The sequence below is a fragment of the Ammospiza caudacuta genome, chromosome 11 (assembly GCF_027887145.1).
Source record: "Ammospiza caudacuta isolate bAmmCau1 chromosome 11, bAmmCau1.pri, whole genome shotgun sequence".
NCBI classification, from domain to species: domain Eukaryota; kingdom Metazoa; phylum Chordata; class Aves; order Passeriformes; family Passerellidae; genus Ammospiza; species Ammospiza caudacuta.
The window spans coordinates 19,018,620-19,042,812 of NC_080603.1; the positions used below are offsets into that span (position 1 = coordinate 19,018,620).

Consider the following 24,193-nt stretch of genomic DNA (forward strand, 5'->3'; position numbering starts at 1 on the left):
GCAAAAGTAAAGCTGTGCAGGTAATGCAACAATCAAACAAGCATGGTCCTGAAACACTTGAGCAAGCAAAGGTTTAATTTCAGCTCTGGGACATCAATATTTCAATATGAAGAATAAACTGTAACACGTTTGCCAAGAGGGAATGTCATATTGGAATTAGGATCTCCAAAGCACAGGAACTGTTCATACACTGGGCACAAAAAAGCACTCAAGTGCCTTGAGTGAGGCTTCAAATAAAGAACATTTAGAAGTGAAAATTGCACAACACATTGCTATGCTTTTTAAATCTTTGCCCACAGTTGTCTTCAGGAACTTGCAAAATTCCCAGGGTGGAATGAGCCTAAAACCTGGGAGCATTAAAGCTGCAATTCAGATGGCACAAAGAGTGGGATAAATTATGTAATTGATGTTAATATCCAAAAGAAAAATGAGAAAAGCAACAGAAATGGGACTGGCACCCCTGGTCCTAATTGCTGCAGGACCTTTTGTCACAGTTTGCCTAAGAGAAGAGTAACTTGGTGTTCTCTGGGTAGATTACTGGGAACTGCATGATACCTCTGTGTAAGAAATAGCTGTATGAATTTTTCATAATGCTGGAAAATTCAAAGTACCTGGGATCATCTTCATAATTTCTGCATAACAGCTTGAGGATGCAAACAAAAGCACTCAAAGGGTTAAGAAAATCAACAGGAAAAGACAATAAAAATATGTTAGAGGATATATTTTCAAGCCTGACATAAAGAACTGGTTTCTGTTTTCACACAAAGAGGCTGAAACCAATATTTTTACATTAGGAGCTTTTTTATACAGAAACAGTGTTACTGCTGTAACAGTCAGGGAGGATGTACAGGCCTGTGGGGGTAAAAATAGAAGTTCAAAGTTCACAAATACCATCTTTTCACAAATGTCTGAGAGAAGCACCAGCAAAAATATGGCAAAAAACTGTAAAATGCAATGTTGATGTTATGAGCTGAAGCATTTATCATCTCAATCTCTATGAATGGTTTCCTCACAGCACAACTGATGACTGCCAAGAAAAAGAAAGCCACGACAGGATAGTGATGGCAAAGCACTTTGAAGTCAGCCTAAATAAACAAACTTCATGAGAGAACTCCCACAAAATCTGACAGAACTTAAGCACCCAGAAGTTGTGTCATAACATAGTTTGTCACAAAAAAATACATCCAATTCCAAATCCAGGGGAGTTGCAATCAAAGAGCAAATGGCTGAGAAAATACTGAAACCTAATGCTGAGCATAGGTCGGGAACTGGTCAAGGCAAAGTTAAAGCAAGAGCAGTAGCTGGCTGCCCATGTTTTTCACCCCAAGAATATCTAAATAAAGCATCACCTAGTTAATTCCACAGTCTTGAAATTTCTTAGAACAGAGTAATTCTCAACTGAAAGCATCAGCTCTGGGGATTCACTCAGTGTGGTTACCATGAGGCAGAACCAAGGGAAGACTGAAAGAGAAGCAGCCAAATGGCCATTCTGGAGGGTCAGGATGGCTCATAACCCAGAGGAGGTAACACATCCTCTGGCCAAAACTGTGACTGGCAGCTCAGCCTCAATTACACCATCATTCCTCACAGGCTTTTTCTCAGGCAGAGCTCTTTTCTGTAACAATTTAGGTTTGAGAGGTTGATTTAGCAACCTAAGTAAGCATCCAAAAATACTTTGGAGAAAGATTTAGGGGATGATTTTGTATTGGATTTTCTATTGCTTGAGTAGGACAGAAACGCCAAGCAGCAGCCCAGAAGGTCAATAACCCTCCATCACACACTCCTCACTCTCCAGCACGTGGCAGGGGCAGCAGCCCTTTGAAGTATTACACTAATTGCATTAAGCTGCTAACAGAGAACATCTGTTTTATTAAAGTGGCAAAGTGACAATTAGCCATGCATGAAGTGCAGGGGCCAGAAGTCTGATTCATGCCTTTCTCCCCTGTCCAGGGAAGTTTTTTCTCCTCACTTCCAAGGAAAGCTGAATGGTGGGGACTTGCACTGCAGTAGTGCTACTATGAAGGGAACAAGGGGATTTACAGTTACACACTGTGTGTGGCATGAAATTCCCTTCAAAACTGAACTTAAAGCTGGGACTGTGCCCTGACAGGCCCCTTTAATCTGCCCTGTCTCAACATCTGCCTCTCTGCTGGTTCTTTGTTGCTTTTCTACCAGTTCCCTGAGGGAGGGAGGGAGGGACACATGTAACCAGTGCCCCATCACTTTTATCTGAGTCTCCTATGGAAGAAAGCACTGGGACAATGCTGCTCACAGCTCTGCCTCCCAGGGCCTGCCTGCAGGAAATAACTTCCAGCACCTATGGCAACTCTGCTGGTGTGACTTTCAGGAAAGATGGCAAGCACACTCAGCAGCTTTCAGCATTTGACAATTACTTATGGATCAAAGGGCAAGCTGGGTGACAGTGACTGCATATTAATTTGTTATACAGGATCTAGGGATTAGCAGTTTGAACTGGCAAAGCCAATGCAGGCCTTTAGACACAAGTTTCCCAACTGATTGCACATGAAATTACTGCAGTACCTAGACACATTCCCAAAATTAAGCAAGAAAAAGATATGAAAAAAATTACGTAATTTTTATTGATTGTTCCAATTATGATATTATTACTTGTGCAATACTGTAGCAATGTCCAGAAAGGTCCTTTTCTCTAAAAAATGTTCCATGAATGTTGTGATAAAAGGGATTGAGAAATACCACCTGAGATCAAAACTGTTATTCCTCCTGTAGATATTATGCGGCACGAAATTTTATTCCTTGCACTAATATTCCTGAAAGAGACTTCTGAGTTTCTCACATAAACCAGGAAAGCCACCTTCTACCACAGAAAACAATCTGTATCCTCCAAAACATCCATTACTTTTATATATTGTCCCTGTCAGCTTCTCTGCATCCTCTGGTTATGTGTGACAGCTGGAGTGAGGATTTATGGAAGAGAGTGGGGATGTCAAACACACAGGGGACAGCACAGGGTCACAGTTCTGGACCTGGAGACAGAGAATAAAAGGAGTGCCCTCAGAGGCTGCAGAACTTCTTGTAAAATTGTCAAGAAAGACATTGAGGTGCTGGACTGTGTCCAGAGAAGGGAAACGGACCCAGTGACCTGTCTGTAGCACAAGCCTGAGGAGGAGGAGCAGCTGAGGGAGCTGGGATTATTCAGCCTGGAGAAAAGGAGGGACAGGAAGGACCCTATTCCTCCTACAACTCCCTGAAAGGATGGTGTAGGTGGGGATTGGCCTCTTCTCCCAAGTAACAAGCAGCAGGACAGAAGCAAATGGCCTCAGGTTATGCTAGGGATGCTTTAAATTGGACATTAGGAAAAAAATCTGCACTCAAAGGTTGCCAAGTCCTGGCACAGCCTGCCCAGGGAAGTGGTGGAGTCATTATGCCTGGAGGCATTCAAAAGATGTGTAGATTTGGCACTTGGCACATGGTTTTCTGGTGGACTTGGCAGTGCTCTGGTTATGGTTGGACTCAGTAGTCTATGAGGTCTTTTTCAACCCAAACAAATCCATAAATCTATAATTAGACAAAAGTAGGGAGACATTTTGTACTGCTCAGATTCATGGAGTACAGGGCTTTCTTTGATCAGGGGATGGCATTCAAGGAGAATCACTTTGGTCAGCTCCGTGTAAAGCATCCTGTCAAACACATCATAAAGATAAAAGGCAATTAGGCAATTTTAGTTCTAATTGACTTCACTACTGCAGAAGCTCAACCTGGATAAAGATCAACAACGAGCTAAAATTGATGGAGAATAGCCATAATTATTTTGTTCAATATTTCCTGGTTTTGTTTTGTTTTGTCTTTTTTTGGGGGGGGGGGGAATGTTGGTATAGGGTTGGTTATTTGTTTGTTTGTTTTCATTATCTCGAAGTTTTCTCTTGGCAGTATTTAAGAGAAAGGAAAAGAGAGAGGCAGAGCAGATGAAATCAATATTCTCCCTCTAAGCCTCATGGATGCGATCCCCACATTTCAAACTCTATCATTACTTCGTTTTACCAATGTCTGGGCTTGGTGAAATGCCACTATCTTACCTGGAGAAAATGAAAGTTAGTGCAAGGTACACAGTAATTTGGGAGCTTCCCTGGTGTACTGCATTCTCTTTGGTGGGAGAAATTGTGAGTGCATAGAAAATTGGGAACTTTTTATCTTGATCAGAGAGCAGAAGAGCACAGTCAGGGTGAATAATATCCATGTAATCCAAAAACCACACAGACGCTGTGCTCTACCAAAAGGTCCAAGAAGTCTTCTAAAGCCGCTGTATTGTAGCATCTCAATCTCACGCTCAGCCAGTCCCATGCTGCCGGCAGATGAAGGCACGATGGGCTCCAGCATGCCCTGGTAACCCGGGTGTGTGCAAGGGCAGCTCCTGTCAGCAGCTCACAGCCTCTGCTGCCCTCTGCCTGGAGCCTGGAGCCGCTGAAACACCCGCACGGGATCACTTCGTGCTGAGCAATTCCTGCTCGAGCCACCTGAGTTAGCCAGCACGCTCCCTGACAGCTCCTGGTGCTCTGCATGAGGACAGACAGCTTCCCTGAGCTGCAGCATCACCCCCAGCTCACAGGGCACGACTAGATCCCCAAACTGGGGACATCCCCAAACTGGGGAGATCCCCAAACCGGGGACATCCCTAAAAAGGAGAGATCTGTAAACAGGGAGGATCCCCAAACAGGAGAGATCTCCAAACAGGAGAGATCCCTAACCAGGGAGCTCCCACAGAGCAATGCCCAGTTCTGCCAGGACAGGCCAATGCCACAATGGTGTCAGAGAGTGGCAAGCCTGAAATCCCATCTCCCTCAGCCTGCAGGTCCCACAATGGCCTGCATTTCTCTAGGATTTGGTTGTCGTCTGTGAGTGCTGAAACTACTGATACTCTCAATATTAGGGGTGGGTGGTGGCATCTGCCCCTTCCCAAATCTACCCACAAGCAGGCTAAAGGAAGCTGAGAAACCAGAGTCACCCACAGTTTGTAGTTGTCAGTCCAACCTGAATTTACAAAGCAAAGCCAATGCTCACGTGACTGCAGCACTGAAATAAGAACACTTTTTAAAAGTGCTTTAAAAAGTTACTTAAAACAGAATATAAAACACTCCAATTGGGTTTTTTCTTTTCATTTTCTCTTTAATGCTCCTTAAAATGTAGCTTTGTAGAATACCGTCATATCATCAGCTGACCACAGAATATATTAATATTATTAGCTCATCTCTATTCTCATCTGCTGTACCTCATAAACTGTTCAGGGAAAGGGCTGCAATTTTGTTATTGTTATTCCTTTAACATTAGAATCTCACACTGCAGGACAGCAAATAAATAGTTCCTGGAATGTTTGGCTAAAAATAGCACAGGCTGTGATTTCTTTGTAGATATTAGGAGGAGTTCCTTTTAGCTTTTCACTAAGCAAAAGATATCCCAAACTCAGCTGAAATATTACTTCAAATAAACACAGCTCACTGCCATTTTTATTCTAATTATTTAAATATATTAATACAGTTTAAAATAGCCTGTCTCAGAAATTCCTTATGAAAACTTCCTGATTTTTCCACCAAGTCTTTTATTCAAGAATATCCAAAGAAAATACTTTGGTTCAGGACAGCAAACTTGAGTTTGAATTCTATAGCTTTTAGAGGCATTTTGAGTCACTGCAAAACTAAAATGTATCCTTCTGCTGCAGCTTACTGCTCTGTGGAAACCATAATGGTCAAGAAAAAACAATCCCAGAGAAATTTCCCATGGAAAATTGTAACTCCAGGAAGAGAGGAAGGAGGGAATGATGAGAGATGCTGGAGTAGGGTCACTCTCACCTCTTCAGCTATGTGACATTAAAACTACTAAGGAGAAGTATCCATGTTATGGCATCTTCACACTTCACAAAGGTAATAAATCCAAATAAAACTGTCCTACATTTAAGTTTCTTTGAATTTAGACAAGTTTGAGAATACCTCTTTCTTACTTTGCTGCAGCCATCAGTTTGGATCTGGTGGCATCAAGAAATTAGGCCTTACCCAGGTCTGGTGCTTTTACTGACTATCAAGGTCCTCAATTAAATATTGAACAGTTTAGATGCAGGACAGAATCCCAATCAGTGCATCCTTCCAGTTTGACATGGTACTATTCATATGCATTTCCTGACTTTTCCATCAAGTTTTATCAAACTTCAGATAGCCCACATTTCCACAGAATTTGTGAGATAGTGTCAAAGCCACATTAAAGAGCAGTAAATGACATTAACAGCTTCTCTCTTGAAAACAGACCTCTAGCAATGTCATCAAACAGAACTAAGTAACTTTGACATTATTTGGTGAATACTGACTCTGCTTTCCTTCCAGTGCTTACAATCTGATTATTTGTAGGATATTCTGAGAAGTGCAATCAGGCTGGCTGATTTATAGCACTGCAACTTCTCTTACCTTCTGAAGAAAAGGAAATGTTTGACCTTTTCCCATCCTCCACAGGTTTTCATAGATAATTGCTAATAGCTCTGAGGTTGATACTGTTCCCCTAAGTGCCCTGGGATGAATCAGCTCAGCCAATTTGAAAATATCATGTTTATCTAGCTATTTTCTAACTTCTCCTTCCTAGCCTTGACAGAAATCTTCCCTGAACACCAGCGGTGCTGAATGCATTGGCCATTTTCATTGACAATAAAAGCCAAAAAAGCCATCAATTTTCCCATCTGCCACAGAGCCTTCCTGATATACTGCAGTTCTGAGAAACCACCGTTTTCCTTTTTCTTCATTATACTACTAGAAATACAAAATTTTTTCTTTACCTCTTTTTTTTGCTTTATGTATAAACTTAAAGTGAAAAGGGTGTCAGATGAGCATCACAGATTCACAAGGCTCTGAGCCTCTCCAAGAGCTACATGAACCCAAAATCTTCAGCTTTGCCTCTGTACATTTCCTGCGTTTTCCTTTTTAGCCAGATCTTCCCCTGTATGCTTGAGCAGGGGCGAGCACCACTACAAAAATGGAGCCTGAGGAAGACATGAGAAATAACATAGAAGCAATGAGGAATATAAGAGAGAGGAATGAAGGATGTGTGTGTGAGGGGGTGTCTCCAAGACACCCCTTAAAGCTCAGCAGCCTGATTAGAGGTGACATCACACAGCCAAAGCTGAGAGAGTTGGCACTTCATAAGTGGGAGCTGGGCTTCTCTCAGCTCTGCTCTCAGCTTCATTGACCTGTGGCAGCATCAGCCAGGCTTTGAAAAGGCTTTCAAAAGCTCAAAAAGACCAGGCTTTATTAGAAGATGAGCTAGAGTGACTCACTTCTAAAATAGATCTGTCAGGAACAGAAATGCAAAGGCTCTGCAAAGCCCAGCTCTCCCATCTTGGTGCTGTGAGCCTCCCTGTGACATCCTGCTGCTGCCATGGCTGACGTGCTGGGCTCTCATCCCTTGGACATTTCTGCACAATGGAACAGAAACCACCCCTGAGCAGTTCCTGTCACAGGCAGGCACCAATAACCTGCCCAGTATGAGGTGCAGGGTGCTCTGCTTGTCTCCTCTCACACACCTGCATGAGTGGTGCTCCTGCCCCTGGTTCTGGGTTGTGCCATTCCCTTGGGTTCAGGCAACTCCACCTGCTCCAGCTGCATAAGGGCTCTCCTGGCCATGATTTCATCCCAGGCTCCTTTATGAGCTTCCCTTTTGGAAGGATATCTGGGGAAGCACATGGCCATCAGGGGTGACAGCACCACAAAGCAGAGATGTTAATGCTTCTAATGCTACTGATGCTTCCAACTTCATTTCTAAGCAGCAATGACAGCTCCAACATCCCCAAATCACAGTGGTTTCAGCTTTGCCTTATCTCCCCATGCACACATGCAAATCCACACAGACTTTGACATCAGTTTCTACCAGGGCACAGTTTTCTGTCACGTAAAATGTCAGGATGTGATCTTCCATATTTCACTAGTGCTATCCTGCCATTTAATTTAATAACAGCTAAATATCAAGTGGTTACTATTTTGATGCTGTGTTCCATCAGCCATTGAATTAGAAATAATGAGACAAATCTAAAACTGTGATTCATGGTGAACTGCCCAAACCAATCTCAATCACACATTGGATGACATGGAGTGATAACTGATTTAACAGATGATCATCTGTTCAGCTGTCTTGTCCTCTCACAGAAACAGGAACATTCATGAAGGACAAGTTCACTTATGCTTTACAAGACTTTCCCAAACAATATAAATACCTAACTAGGAACCAATTTTTTTCTTTCTGCTAATTATAGACTTTTTAATTGAGTTTTACTAGTATTTGTGTATATGGCAACCCTTTGTGGCTTCAGGAAGCTGAGCTGCTGAGGGGTTTAAAAAGCATCATTGGCATTTTCCATGAACATTTTTCAATTTACCATCATCTCAAACCAAAGCAGGTTCCTTACCCAAACTGTCCCTTGGGAAGTCCCTTCCACCTGGTGTAGCAGCTGCCCATTGCTGATCCTAAAAGGAGTCAGGCATGGGAGTAAATAATTGCTCTGTTAGAAAAGACTTTCCAAAAATTGACTTGTCAGACTTTTATAAATGTTGAAAGTGTGTGCCCAAAAGAAATCTTCTCTCTGTATCTTCACTCTTCACCAGGTTTCAGTTGCACATTTTCACTGCTGGACTCAGGTATTCTTTGCAAAGTTTAAAGATGCCTTACACATATTCTGCTGCATCAAATCTAGAAATTCTCAGTAAGCTGTAAGTCATCTATAAATAAAATCAGTTGTTAATTTTTCCTTCATATCTTTTATTAGTGACCCTCAACAAAAAGTTGACTGAAATGTTGCTATTGATGATAGTGACATCAAGAGGCAGAATTTTCCAGGTATGTTTTCCCAGTGTGCTTTTGGAAATGGTATAATGAATTAATTCATTATCAGAAATAATGAATTAATTTTTGGTGTCTGGCAGTCAATTTTGTCGTTTGCTCACACATTTGTACTTGCCAGGCCAGACAGCAACTGCAAGATGCCTTTATGGCTGAGAATGTTGGGGTCTTATAGATCAAAAGAATTTTTACCACAAAAAAAGATCACCTTCATGAGCAGGTAACAGGATCTAAATAAAATTTCCTACTGTATACAAAAGGTGGCTTTTGAACTAGAAATTCAAATCCAATACAAAAAGCAATATGGTCTCAAGAGACAGATTCAGAAAGATGTTTCCTAGCAGGTCTGTGACCCTGCCCATGTCCAGCCTAGCGTGGGATGGCACAGAGCCTGTAGGGCTGGGGCTGCAGGGTGCCCCCCATGACGGGCTCCGTGCTGACCCGGGTCACGCCCTCGGGCAGGCGGAAGGTGAACGCCCGCAGCAGGCTGGCAAAGAAAATGAACAGCTCGGTCCTGGCCAGGTGCTCCCCCAAACACACCCGGTGCCCTGCAGAGAGGAGAGAGGAAGGACACTGAATAAACAAACCTGAGCCCAACAGCAACTGTTTTCATCCTCAAACAGTGCAAAGGTATTTTTGCCAAGCCCAGGATTTCTGTTGGACTTAGTGCAAGCAATGACACAAAGCTTCGTGTACTTCTTCCTTCAAAGAATTTTATCTGCAGCTTCAAAGAATTTTATCCATGTAACCCTTCTGCTCCCTTCAATTACCTCAAAAGCCTCATCTTCATTTGACTGACAATTTTAAAGGAATTCATTCCACCATGTAAATGAAGAATAAGGACCTGCTTTTCCTGGGAGATGCCATGTTCTAGTGTTGAATGCATAAAGAATCAAGAGGACTACTTGAAAGTGCTTTCCATACATATGTCTGTTACAAAATGAGTGCCCAAAATCAATAGCCACAATCATTAGCAGAGAATGTCCTTCCAAAAATAGGGCAAGTTAGATATATATGTTTGTCAGGACACCTCTGATTTTCCACGTTATTTTTTTTCTGTGGAACACATATTACTGAAAATAATCATGTTGATTTAAGCACTTTTGTTTTCCACAGTAAGGTTTAAAATAGACCAGCAGTAGGTTTTTAATAGACATCTCCATTCTACAGCCCCAATCCAAACTGTTGATGATTGTGCTGTAGCCCACTTACCTATGGAGAATGGTAAAAAGGCTTCTTGGGCCACAAAGTTTCCATCCTTATCCAAGAAGTGACCAGGGTTGAACTGTCGAGGTGTTTCCCAGTGCTCTGGGTCATACAAAGATGAAGCAATATTTGGAAGAACTATGGTGCCCTGAAAGGAGAAAAACATTCATTCTGTTCCTTGTTGACATTCAGACCATGACCCGAAGGCATCCAGCCCCCCTTCTGTTGAGGAGAACGCCCTGGCACAAGCAGATTTCAATCCACACCATGATGCAGGAAAAGTCTGTAGCCACTGAGAAGCTGTGTCTGTACCTTTTTGAGGGGAAAGCCAAGCAAGGTTGTGTCCCTCACACACACCCTGGGCATGCCCACTGAAATGATGTTGCTGAAGCGTTGGATCTCATGAATCACAGCGTTGGTGTAGGGCAGCTCTCTCCGATCCTCATAGCAGATTACCTTGGAGGGACCCAGAACAGCATCCAGCTCCTTCTGCACTTTTTCTGGGGAAAAAATTCAGATTCAGGCAGACCATTTCCAGTGATTTCATTTTCAAAGACATTTTCAACATAGAACTATGAGAACAACATCACAATTAATTTAGAAATGTAAGTAACTTCTTATGAAGAAAAATAAAGTAGCAGGATGTTCCAACAGCTTAAACATATGAGAGCTCTGCTTCTGGGCATGAAGTTATTTGATCATAGATTAAGAAAAGACATTTGTTGTTCAAAAATTTAAAACTAAATGTTGCCTTACTACCACAAATCCAAGAGATAACAGATTTATTGTTGGGTTTTCTTTTGCCTAGGTGCCTTAAACACCTGCAGCCAGTTAGAACATTAAGCTCACAGCTCTCTGAAATTTATGCCAGGTGAGTCTGAGCCTTAAAAGCCTAATTCCTGTTAAAAGGACATGGTTCTTATGCAGGGTGTCTGTTAAGTGAAGCAATGTCAATTAGAACAAGGTCCAAGTACTATTTTAAAAAATTGATCTATTGCTTGGCATCTGCCTTTTAATCAAGAACAGCATGTTTTAAATTACTTATTGCATGGGAGTCTTGGGGGCATTAACAAAAATAAAGCCTTTGATTTATAAACTTCAAGAGAGGCAGTACACACCTAATAAAATACCTTAGATTTTTAATAAATGACCCTGTCTTTTTTCAGGCTTTTTGAAGCAACAGTAATACACAGGGAAGTCCATTCTGCATTGATCAGTCTGTGCCCATTCATATCAAGCATGCCCTGGGACTGCCAGCAGTGCTACATTAAACTGACAACAGAGATTTAAGCACCTTACAGAATTTAAAATGTATATTCAAAAATATTTTTAAGTTAACTTTCCTCCATGAAGAACTATCTTGCAGAAGAACTTGAGAATCAAGGTAGTTTGAAGTAATCAGTCACTGCATCATATAAACACACATTTCTATTCCTGATTCAGGGAAGAGGCAAAAGGCCAAACTTCTCCTTAATGGTACAGAGTGGAACACTGTCATTGGATGTCAACACAGGGAAAGTATGAATGGGTTCAAAAAAAGGCACCAATTAATTAAATGAGGACAAACATACTGGTGTCAGCTCATTCTGAGTCCTGATGCAATGTATTTCTCAAGAAGCTCAGGAAGAATCACTCTGCATATGCTGTGCTTTCCCAAATATGTGCAATATTTAGCTAAATAAAATTATACAGGTGAGTCAGTGCTTTCATAACCTTAATTAGAGTAAGTGATAACAAAACATGTGATAACATGAGATTAAGCAGAATTTCTTGTCTGACAGCTAAATTGACCAAGTTTTTCTTATCTTCATCTCTTTCATCCATTTAAAATCCTGTTCTCCTCCGGGAGTTGCACATATTCTGCAAGGTAACTGTGAGATTTTCGTTATCCAAGATAAGACATGTTTCTTCCTTTGGTTTTCATTCAGTGCTCTATTAAAGGGATTGGTAGTTATTTTAGAACTAGACTTAAAAGCAAATTTCTTAAATATACACAGAGGTAACAGAGGAGCCATCTGTTTCCACTCCGGACTAGAATAATTTCTGTTACAAGAAACTCAAATACATCCCAGAGTTAATTTAATCCCTGGATCTACTGATGCTGCCTAGGGCAGACCTACAAGTAGAAAAAGGTACATGTGCCACTAGACACATACCAGGATCTAGGAATAATCTCTAATCTATGAGAATGTTAGGGAAATTATTTTTTCTATTGCATGGGAGATATCTGTGATGGGCTTATCTATTCACCTTGGATGTCTGGATTTGCCACCATATAGAGAAGGCCCCAGTTCAATGTAGTGCTTGATGTCTCTGATCCACCCAAGAAAAGGTCATTTATAGAATAAACCATGTTGTCTTCATTGTATGTTGACCTGGGTTCATCTTTGGACTGCAAATGATAAGAAAAGTTAGAGGCTTATATGTGAAAGTTAGAAAAAAAAGAATTGGATTAAATGTGATTTCATACTGGGCTGAATAAAGTTCTTAACCTGTGGCATTCAGGTTTCTTCTACACAAGGGCACAATGACTCATGTACAGCTGCTCTGGGGTTTTAGAGTTTTCAATTAGGAGTGTGAGGATGTGTATGTATACACTGAAATTATAAATAAACACAGCTCTGGTTTGGGGGAATTCATTGTCTGTATTTACGGAGGTTTTGCTCAAGGGTGTTGAACATTTCTGTTGCCAGTGGAGCAATTGAAAAGAAGGAGAGATGCTTCTCCCTGCTGTAATATCATCTAATCTTTTTTTATTGCCCCTGTTCACCTATTAGAGACAGTTCAATTTTTTTAATAAACAAACTTGGATGATTTCCACCCAGCAGAGTCCCAGAAGAGCTCACTGAAACAATTTCTGGCACGCTGATGTTCAAGTCTCATAAATTCCTAGAACAGCAATGAAAAGCTTTAGAAACAGTCAAATGCTTTGGAAGGCCAGGTGTGTTACTGTGCTGATATAAAAAAAAAATTTGAACAGGAGGATTCAAGGAGCTAGAAGCCATTTAGGCTGACATCCACACCATACATAAGAATATAGCAGCTGATGTGGGAATTCATCAATAAATAATTATCAGGGGGAGGTAGGTGAGTGCTGCAGCCCAACAGGTTGCGGCTGCCTCTGTTGCTGCTACCAGCACATGAGAGTGGTGAAAGGGACACTGGCTGTCCCTGCAGGACAGCACTGCCACCAGGAACAAGAGTCACTGCCCACTTCCCAGGGCCTTTGGCTCTCTGGGCCACTCTTGCCTTGCCACACCCAAGTAGGAGCAGTCTCATCTTGCCACTCCCTCCTCTTTCTCCTTTTCCTTCCTGCCACCAAGCAGAACAGGAAGAGGTAAACATCGTAACACAGCAGAGGAGAGGAGAAAGGAAAGATTTAAATGGAGGTAGGAGTCACAGAGGGGAAGGGCAACTGACAGTCTAGGGATCAGGCTGGGATCCAGCACCCAAGAGATTCATGCAAAGTGATCCTGGTACGGTCTAGAAAAGGGAGAGATCTTGTCATCTCCTACAGCCCTACAGATTCCCACCTACCTCTGCTATGCCTGCCTGACCAAAATGCCCTTATTTTGTGTGAAGTGAAGTCAGTGAAGTGTCAACCTTTGTCTGGTTGACACTTCACTGACCCTGGTGACACTTCACTAACACTGCCGACTCCTAGGTTATTTCTCCATAAAATGTTCTCAAACTCCAGCTGACCTCTTGCAAATTCTCTTGGCAAACCTTTACTGGGAAAATATTGTAACCAGAGCATCCCACTCTGTCTTCCAAAGACCTTCAATCATTTTACAACTTGTGCCAATGAAAAAAATGCAGTGTATTAACCTGCCATTTAATGAAAGGATTGCAAGGTGCTGTGGCATATCAATGATCAGAAAGGATTTAGGAAGATCCTGGTTATTGGATTCACATTACCAAATCTAGACAGGCAAGAGATTGTGATGATTCAGACTGGTTGTGAAGATTCAATGGTCCCTGTTGACCTTTTCCCCTATGACTGTATGATGGGGCAGAAAAAACTTACTTTTTCAATGTGATCCAGGTAGAAGTCAATGAAATCCTGCAGCTCCTCTGGTGCCCCACGCTCTGTGTGCATTCGGATCTCTCTCCGTGTAAAGTTGCTCAGGACATCATAACAAGCCAAGGCCTTCTTGTGAGGCCCAGGGAGGCGGCTCATCAGCCAGGGGAAGATTTCATAGAGCTGTGGGAGTGACACACAAGAGGTCCTGCAAAGTCTCTATCACGAGAACATGCACTATGGATGCCTGCTACAAAGAGAGGTAATGTTCATGTTAGCTTAGGATTAGGGTCTGATGAGCAAAATATCCTGACAAAAACTGTGCTTGGTCTTTCGAGCTGTGAAAAGTAAACTGTATAATTTCTAGTTTTGATGGTAAGATTCAGAGTTCCACAGGCTTTCAGCTCAATCACAAGCTGAATTAGAATTACTGTAACTAGAATGAATGGTATTCACCTATGCAGTTATTCACATCTTCAATTGCTATGAACTGCATTCAGGCATTTTAAAAGTGAGCTCCTGCCCTCCAGTGGAGAATACCGGGAAGGGAGAAGCAAAAGCTGGAAACTCCTCAGCAGGATGCTTGCCAAAGCAAGGACTGGCTCCCAGTGGCTGCTTTACAGGCTGGGTAACCCCCAAAGTACTCTCTACCAATTGACTTCTCAAGGTTCCTCCATGAAATTTCAAATATCTGAAACCCAGAGAACCTAAGGAACAGCTACCTGACAATTTTGAGTACTCTCCTCTAGAAAGAGAGACAGGGTTATGTGGCACAACTAGATTATTTTTTTTCCTTCAGTTTTACCATTTGGGAAAATCTGGCCTAAGAAATAGCTGATTTTGACCTATTCTGATAGCTAGAAAGTTAATTCTGGTTTCCAGCCTACATTTATGCCTGGGTAATCTGTCTATTCTTGTATCTCCAAGATACAACACTCTCTTAATAGTTCTTTTTCTGCTCAAAATATAATTCCATTGTTTATTTAACAGCAGAATTTTTATCCTTTCTCAGCCTTGATTTTGCTGAGCTCTTCTCATACTCTTTTAATCACACTACAGAAAGCACACTATTAGGTGTTCATTGGAGTGTGGTTGAATTAGATAGACTGTACTTGTATCTTCTTGGGAAATCAGTTCTTATTGTCAGACATCCAATTATCCATTATTGATTGCCTTATCACAAAAAAAAGTACTTGTCCAGTCCTTGGTAAATTCACTTAGAACTTCATGTCCTTTTTGGTTAGCTCCATCTCTGGTATTTTTATATTTGCAAATGATGTTCAGAAGCCTTAGACACAACTGTGGTCTGACTAATCACATAAAGTTGCCAAGATTACAGGCATTCCTACTCTCAAATGTCTGCCCTCTCTCCCACTATAGCACTCTAACTGTAAGTGGAATTTAGCTGTCTGTTCAAGACAGGAACTGCATCCATCCACCTTCCTGGGCTCCTGCCAAAACTCCTCCTCCATTTATGGAGGGGCCCAATCCCCAGTGTCCCCCTGTCAGTGCCTGACAGCATGAGATCCACATAAGAAATGGGGATGTGGATGCAGCAATATCCTCTTTTTTGCATAATATTGTGTACTCATCACATCTGGGAGGTGTGGAGATGGTGGTCATCCCTCTGGAATGGTTTGAACTCCTGTTCTTATTTCCCCAACAGTATCTTATTCACTGCACTAAATCAAATCAGAGCCAGGATGGGAAGCAGAGAAGAAAAGGAGGTATGTTCTCTGTCCTAAAAGCAGGTGTCACCTGCCACCACTACACTCAACTTACAGGACCAAAGCTAAACTAAACAAAAGGGAACTTGAGCATAACTCAGTGAGAAGAATGTTCCATGGGATATGGGGAGACATCTGTATTCCAGGAATTGCTTATGTATTCTATATTTAAAAGGTACTCATAAAATGTATGGGACAACTTCAGCAGGGGAACCAGAACCAGAACTCCCAGGAAATTTTTAATTACTTTTGTACAAAGTAAGCTTCTAGTGTCAGAGGGATCATTGACTCCCAGATTGTTTGATTGCCAGACTTGCAGTTATATTTACTCTCTTTGTATCTCCTGCCTTCTGCTGCCTGTGCCTGGAGCTGCTCCTCACTCAGGGCAAAGGAGTAGAATTTCTCTGGGAAGTCTTCAAGTCTGTGTCTTCCAGGAGAAATGGAGATAAGTAGCCACAGGCAAAACACTTTGGTATTTGACTCATTCCTCTCTCTGTTAACTGTATAAAAAACAGTGTCTCAACTTGGCACATGAGTCAGACTTTCAGACCTGACATTTAATATTTAGGAATCATGATGTCCAACACAGGAACCTGTGGTGTGCAGGGGTTGAGAAACCAAGTAACCCAGGAGCAGTCCGTGAACCTGTGCCCTATTGCAAAGATTTAGGGGCAAACTGTCACAGTACTCAAAGACAGGAGAATGAACACAAATACCCGAGGCTGGCATGTGGACCTTCACCATCCCACTGTGAGAGAGTTCACTGTCCAGTAAAACTGCGTGGGGCCTCACTCACCCATTCTAAAACTTTGCCTGATAGCTCTCGAATCTGCATTTCTTACTCTCTGTCTTGCTCAGAAAAATACAACAGATCATTCACTTACATGATGAATAAAGCTGCCCCCAAACTTGAAGAGATGTTCTGTAGCTTTGATCAGATCATGAAAGGCCTCATCCTCTCTGGAGAAACGATGTCCAAACACGACAGCACAAATTACATTGGAGACAGAATGGACAAGAGGGAAAGCAGGATTCACAGGTTTCCCTGCAACCATAATAATAAATAATAAATGTCACTGTTAATGTTTCCTGCTTTAGTGAAATGTGAGAATCCTCTAAGTTCCCCACAGAACTTTCAAGAAGGCATTGCATTTCACAGAGAAGCAGCAATATTTTTTCCAAAACTGTGGTATCAAACTGATTCCTCACAACCATGTTGCAATCCTGTAAGCCCAGGAATGTGTGGCACTCTAAAAAAATGCCAGATGTGCCAGATGTATAAAATATTGCATCACATGAAAGAGCAAATTTAGAGGTAAAGGAAAAAAAATCTACGCAAATTTGCTTTCTGGCAAAATCAAAATATGTTTCAAGCCTGGGAATGACTGAGAACACTATGGACAAAGGGAACCTAAGGGTAGAAGGGCAAGAAGATAGACTGCTTTTTTCAGCAAGGACACAGAGGCATGCAAGGCTACTGTGTTTTGTCTGACCTTGCTAGAGACAATCTCCAGTAAGATAAAACGTTGTAGAATGTTGTAAACTCCTTTCAACCAATTGTGTTAACAGTATAAAAACTAATTTTAAAGCAGTTATTTGAAACCTAATTCCAAGAAAACTGCTTTTTGATTCTGGAATATATGGCCATAAAAAACTCTATTTGTGTGTGTATTGATGCAACTGCCCAACACCCAAGGCACAATTCTGGTTAGTAACTTACTGTTGTGGGGTTTTTTCCTTGCACACATGGTTACATCTCAATCTCTCCTAGCTGTTAACCATGGGATTGGGCTCAATCTAATTATTTTAAATTTATACAACACTAGCCACAGCATGTCCTGATTTATTTTGCCCTTGCATAATGATCAGTATTGGGAAATCCTACTCACATGATCCTGACTGGGTTGATCAGGGTAGAATATTGTAATGAAGACAAGATTCTAGTCAGTGCTTTACAGAGCGTGTGCAAATGGCATTACAGGACTTAATTCATCAGCATTGATTTTGTCTCTCTATGCATCAGCACCATAAAAGAGCCAAAAATGTGCCCTTGAGGCAAAGGCCAACATCATCCTGGGCTGCATTAGGAAATGAATTGGTGGCAGGCCAAGGGAGGTGATCCTTCCCCTCTGATCAGCACTGGCAAGACTCAGCTGAAGTTCTGGGTCCAGCTCTGGACTCCCCAGTGTGAGGGACATCAGTGTATTAGAAAAAGTTGAGCAAAGGGCCACAAGGACAATTAAGGAATTGAAGCATCTGGCATGGGAGAGGCTGAGAGAAATGGATTATTTAGTCTGGAGAAGGGAAGACATAGGGAGATATCTAAATATGTATAAATACATGGTGGAGAGATATAAAGAACAGAGAACCAAACTCTTCTCTGTGGTATCAAGTGGGGCAACAGGAAAAATATAAGTACATTAAATTCTACGTAAACACAAGAAATGTTTTTACTATAACTCTCACTGAACAGTGAAACTGGTTACACAGAAAGGTGGTAAAGTCTCCATTGCTGCAGATATTTACAACTCCACCCTAAGAAACCTGCTCAGATTGACCCTTCTTTGAGTAGGGGTTAGGCTAGATCATCTTCAGAGATCCCTTTCTACTTAGGGTGCTCTATAATGTAAATAATCAATAAGCTTCAGTTTTTATTCTCAATTTTAGTAGTTTTATAAATAATTTTGAGCAAGAATAGTCTCCTTGAAAACACAACATGGACTGGTGGCTTTGCATTTTCAGTCCATTCCACACAGACAGTGTAAGAGCCTGCACACTCCCTTGTGGAACAAAAGCTGCCCTCAGTTTCAGGACAGGACAGAGAAGTTCATACACTAAAGACATCAGAATAATGGCAAAAATGTATTGATATTTATTGCAGAAATACCTTTCATACTTGCAAAGAAGTCTACCAGGTAGTGAGCTTCTTCTTGCACTCGGTACTCCAGACCTCTTTTACCCAGGCCAAGGTTGCGTAAAGTCCTCAGAGCAAACCTCCTCTGCTGCTTCCAGGTGTGGCCAGTTGCCAACATAATTCCTGCATCATTAAAGGAAGAGCTCCTTATCATGCTAATATTAATCATAGACAAAGACTACATCAAAGGATTTACTAAGCCAGAGAACATAAACTGTTGCCTTGCCCGTGAACACAAAGGCACTAAGGAACAGCTGTGACCTGTAATCATTTTGATAGGGATGAAATAGGCAAACTCAGCTGGGTCTAAGATGACTTGCAGGATTAAGTTTGATCTCAGACAATCAGATATCTCAGGATATCTCAGCTGCTTCTCTAGTGCTCTTTGCAGTGCTTGTCTCACACTTTCTGCTATGCCTGAAGCTCACCTGAATCATGGTGATGATTCTCGTGAAGGGAAAATGGGAAAGAATCAGAAGACAGTCCGCAGCCAGAGAGAAAAGATCCTGTCTGTAGGGCAGGAAAGGTCAGTATTTAGGCTTTGTTACAGACTTTGGAAATTTCTAGTGTGGTTGGTGGTATGAAACCTACAGCAAGGCTGAAACAGAAGCACACTGAATTTTTAGGTGCAACTGTGCCAGCAGGAAAATATTCTCCAAAGGAAGGGAATGGGAAGAAGATCCCACTGTCAAACTCACTCTTCATGGAAAATGTCATAGTAGGAGGCAATTTGTCCGGGACAAAGAATTGGGTTGTGTCCTGCTTTTCCTCCATTTCTCTGCAACACAATTTACCATTGTCTCATCTATCTCATCACCTCTGAATCTGCCCCAGTGAGCATTCCATAGAAGATATTACGAATCCTTTTCCTCTTGCTAGTATTTTCCTCCTGCTACTCTCAAAAAGCTATTTCCTCTCTGTACCTTGCAGCTCACCCAGCAGTCATTCCTCACGGACAAACCCTGCCTCTGTGCTACCTCTGAAGGTGGTCACAAGTTACAAAAGATACTGCAATTTGTCAAGATGCACTATTTATGCCTGGAAATTCTCACCTTTTCCTTTGGCCATTGCTCTGAAGAAAGGTGACACCAGCCTGCCAGAAACATCTTCAGGGTGTGTGGTCATGCCATCCTTCACTGCTTGAAATCCATTCAGTATAACCACTGGGGCCCATCCAAACCATAAAGTGAAGATGTTGCCATGAATTTTTGCCAGCTAGAGATGGGACAGAAGCCAGGAAAGCACAGATGAAATCCCACATATTGCAATCAGAGGATGAACCTGTTCTTGCACTGATTACAGGACCAGCCCTAAGGTGGAGTGATGCTTTCCATCTTTCCCACCAGACTACAATTATCACTGAGAAAGCATGAATGACTTTTCCAGCATTCACTGTTGGAAACACCCATGTATTCCCACTTTTCAGAGCCACATGCCTATGTCAAGAAGCATTAAGTATTTTTTATTACTGTATATAAGCCAAGGCTCATTTCACACTCATTAGTGGGCTTAAGGGTATTTTCTATTTATTAATTTATTTCAAGAGGGTTTATATCATCTGTACAAGTAGCACAAAAGAACACAGAACTGTCAGAGGAGTAATTAGCTTAGAGAATGGACTTTCTTCTTTCCTCCCATCAGTTTTTGATCTTGTCAATATGAACAAGCTGATACACACAGAGTGCAAGGAAGTATTTATTTACTGCTCAAGCTAGAGAGTGCCAGTGCTCAGAAAGCTACAAATCCATGCTGTGAAAGTAATTTTTTTAAAGTTTTTTTTTCCGTAACGCCAAATCTGATATATAATCCCTAAATATATTTAATTCTAAATTATATCAATTTTCACATGAATTCGTATAATTTAGTGGCAAAGGGTGATAGAAAGTTATAAAGCTTCACACGAATTTCAGTGAAAATCAGTGTTTAAAAGGGATAGCTTTAAACACCAGAATGACTTTCACACATTCAGAAATTCCAATACAGGTTTCTTAGCTTGACAAACTACTTTACACTGCAATATCTTTTTCTTATTTTGCAAACCAAACCAACAGTTTTGAACCAAACAAAGTGTGATATCACAGTTAACAGTTACAGTACCAGCAATGAGGTTCTGGGAGAGGATGTTTTCACATAGCAAGCAACATGAGAAAGGAGAAATCACAAAGACTTTTAGACAATTAGGAGTACCTGAAAATAAGTACCTGCATGAGAAGATCACGATTAAACTGAAAGTTCAGCTGTATCAGTGTCCCAAGGACTGGGAGAGGGACTGGTCCAGGAGGAAACCGTCTCCGCACTCGCTGCAACTTGAAAAACTGCGTAATTAGAAGAAATACAGCCACTGCCACAAGAGCTTCACTTATGCTCAACATTTTAGAGTCTGCCTATACCAGCTTGCCTTTATTCAGAATTGTCTTTTGAAGCTATTAAGGTTGGTTGCTAAACCAGTTTTTTCATAAGAGCTGGAATTCACATAATAAATATTCCCCGCCTCCAACCCTACCTCTTTATTATCAACCACTCCTTTTTGTTCCACTCATTACATTCTCATGCTTCAGCATATTAATAGATGCACACCCTTCTTCTTCTTCTTATCCAGATTATACTTATTCAATATGGATCACAGGATTTGTAGGAACAGTATCTTAAAATACTAGGGCCAAGATTTTCCAGGCAATGGAGATGCACATAAATTCCCCATCTAGTTTTTCTGAGCCAATTTTGAATGGTATGTGCTCCTACAAATACTCCAGGAATGCTTTTAGAAAAGTAATAGCCATACATATAAATTAAGCAGGCAAATGTAAGTGGATATTAAATCTTGGAGTTTTTAAATTGGTTTGTATATATTCCATGTACATGTTATATCTAGTAATGGCAAGGCTGATAGAAGTTAAAAGCCCACATTTATCTTAAGATACATATACAACTATCTAATGCTTAATACAAAAGGCAAAATTTGTTACACTCTTGAATGCAATTTAAGACATAACTGGATTAATATATGATCTCACTTTTTCCCCTAACATGTTAGCACTAGGAAAACTCACAGAAGGTTTTATCTGCTTCTGCATTTCCCTGTTCAGTCTGGACATAAGGTGGGTACCCTTTATGATTTGAGAAATCATCAGAAAGTATGTGAGAAAAATAATGCATATTCATGGAGAAAGTACTTCTAGTGTTCAATATACAGATTTAAAAGAAAAAAAATTTAAAACATGGGGAAAACCTAGTAGGGATCTTGAGCTACTGCCAGAATGAAGGGCCTCAGCAAGAACTAGTCATGACATGAGTGTGGATTCTTGGTAACTTGAAAACAGAGTCTGTAGCCAAGGGTCTTTGCCAAGCCTCAGCACTGGCAGGAACCACAAACACAGCACCAGGGGAGTTCACTGGCTGAAATCAGACCATGGAAACCTCACAAGAGGGGTTCTGGGCACCACATGACCATGACCATTGCAGTCCCCTCTTACAGATCCAGACTGAAATGCTTCCCTCTCAAAATTGCCCATCCCTTGAGAGCAAAGCACTTGTAAAAGAAACATGTTTTAACTAATCTTCTGAGAAAACTGCCAAGACTTGTGCACCAGCTCATTTCTTGCAAGCTGACCTTGGGACAAAAAATATTTCCAGATTTTGTGGCTCTGGAGCACAGAAGACCCTTATCCAGAAAGAACAGCCTGGAGTCTGCCAGCACACAGTTTACAAACCTCCAGATCAATTAGCCTGTTACCACTAATGCATAACTGATTAATGTGTACTAACCAAGGGATGTTTATAGGTTTCCACAAAGGCTTTGTTTGTGCACACTAAAAAGGTGATTTTTCAAGACAATAATTTCTAATTTATCTCTCTCCTTCAGCGGGAAAAGCAAAATTCTCTTTAAAAAGAAATTGGTTAAGTTTTACCTTCTCTGGCTCCAGTGTAATCTCACAAACTCTGCTTCAAATTCCCCAATTTATCAGAACTTTCAATTTTGAATCAATATAATACATTCACTTTTCTTTTAGATATTAGAAAATTTCCCATCTAAATAATTTTTCATCAGAAAAAGTAATTTTGTCCACTGGAATTTAAGCCCCAGTGCCTTCACACCACCAGGGCTGCAGTCTCACACCTTTAACCAGTGTTCAGCTGGAGCCAGCCTGGAACACAGTTGTCTGGAATACACTGGAAAAGGAAGATGGCTGTGGGTCAGTTCAGATCTGAGGCATGGGATTTATCTTACTTTATTTGATGGGAAATGTATTTATGAGATAGCCAAGGCTCCATTTTCTAAATAATTACTAAATGCAGCCAGCAGCACATTTCTTCAGCACTATCTACCAGCTATTCTTTAGGATTAATGATTTTTAACTTGCCAAAGACAAGCAACTGCTGCCTCCCCTCCCGGATCCTGATGAGTTGTTCTCTTACCAGTGTGGAGCTACTGCCAGGGGGATGTTTGTAGGTCCACCTTGAGGAGACTTCACACTAACCACCTACATGCCAGGACATGGGTAGAACAATCCCATAAAGGTGATCCTGTGGGCGAAGAAACTGCCAACCCAGGTTTCATCTTGTCTGCACATCCCTGCCTGTTAGACTGGGGTGCTTTAGAACACAAGGTGGGCAGAGGCGCCTGAAACAAATACAGCTGTGATGATGATACCATTCCTGGAGATGGCACTGTCAGCTAATCAGAGTATAAAAATAATCCTTCTTGTGTTGGCATCTAATATCCAATTTGTACCTCATACAAGAAGAATGTATCCCAATGCCATAAAAGAATATCCCTTGTTAACTGCCAGGAAGCAAACCAGCAAAAAACCTCCACTTCTGCCAAGTCCTTAGGCACCTGGTTCATAAAGACTTCCAGAATTCTTCAGTAGTGCCAAATCTGCTCTTGGTCGTGGTGTGCTAAGTCATCTAACTGTGATAAAGAATCCATTTTAAAAAATGAAAGAATAAAGTAGGCTGAATAAATTTTTGGAGGATCTGGAGCAATCATGATAAGTAGACTACCTGGCATGAAGTTCCCATGTTGCTGGCAACCAATGGGCTCATAAAAAAGGATAAAGTATCAACACTCTGTGACTGCTCACTGTTGTCATTTGTCTTCCAGTTCTTGCTCTTGGCTTGTGATATGAAAAGCTCTCCACAACTGCCTGATGAAGCCACTCTTCTATTTTCATCAGAAGGGTTGAAATGCTATCTGGTTTAGTGGGTGAAACCCTGAACTGTCTTCCCAAATGACAATGACAGAGTTGTAAACAACAGGCTTGCGCAACAGCAAACCATATCAATTGAAGGGAATGTGTTATCTGTCCTAGAAAGCTCCCTCCAAGAGCTTCTTTTACCTCCTACACCCACTAATATCCTGAGATAGACTGGAGGACCTCTAAGCCTATCTCCACAAATGCAACTGTGGCTTATGAGAAGAAATCTTTATTAATGAGATTTCCAATTCATAGACTACACTTCAAGATCATTCTCTGTAAA

The 24,193-nt window shown here is 41.3% G+C and overlaps 1 protein-coding gene across 1 annotated transcript; it reads right to left on the reverse strand.

Annotated features, from left to right (window-relative positions):
* Positions 1–8,780: 8,780 nt before the first annotated feature.
* On the reverse strand, positions 8,781–21,084 carry LOC131562417 (cytochrome P450 2J4-like). Its single transcript, XM_058812126.1, has 9 exons — positions 20,914–21,084; positions 19,765–19,927; positions 18,686–18,835; positions 16,683–16,843; positions 14,078–14,254; positions 12,301–12,442; positions 10,363–10,550; positions 10,057–10,198; positions 8,781–9,392 (listed from the first exon to the last, which is right to left on the reverse strand). Exons 1-9 carry the CDS (start codon positions 21,082–21,084, stop codon positions 9,214–9,216), a joined length of 1,473 nt encoding a protein of 490 aa, XP_058668109.1. The 3' UTR covers positions 8,781–9,213.
* Between the last annotated feature and the right edge of the window lie 3,109 nt (positions 21,085–24,193).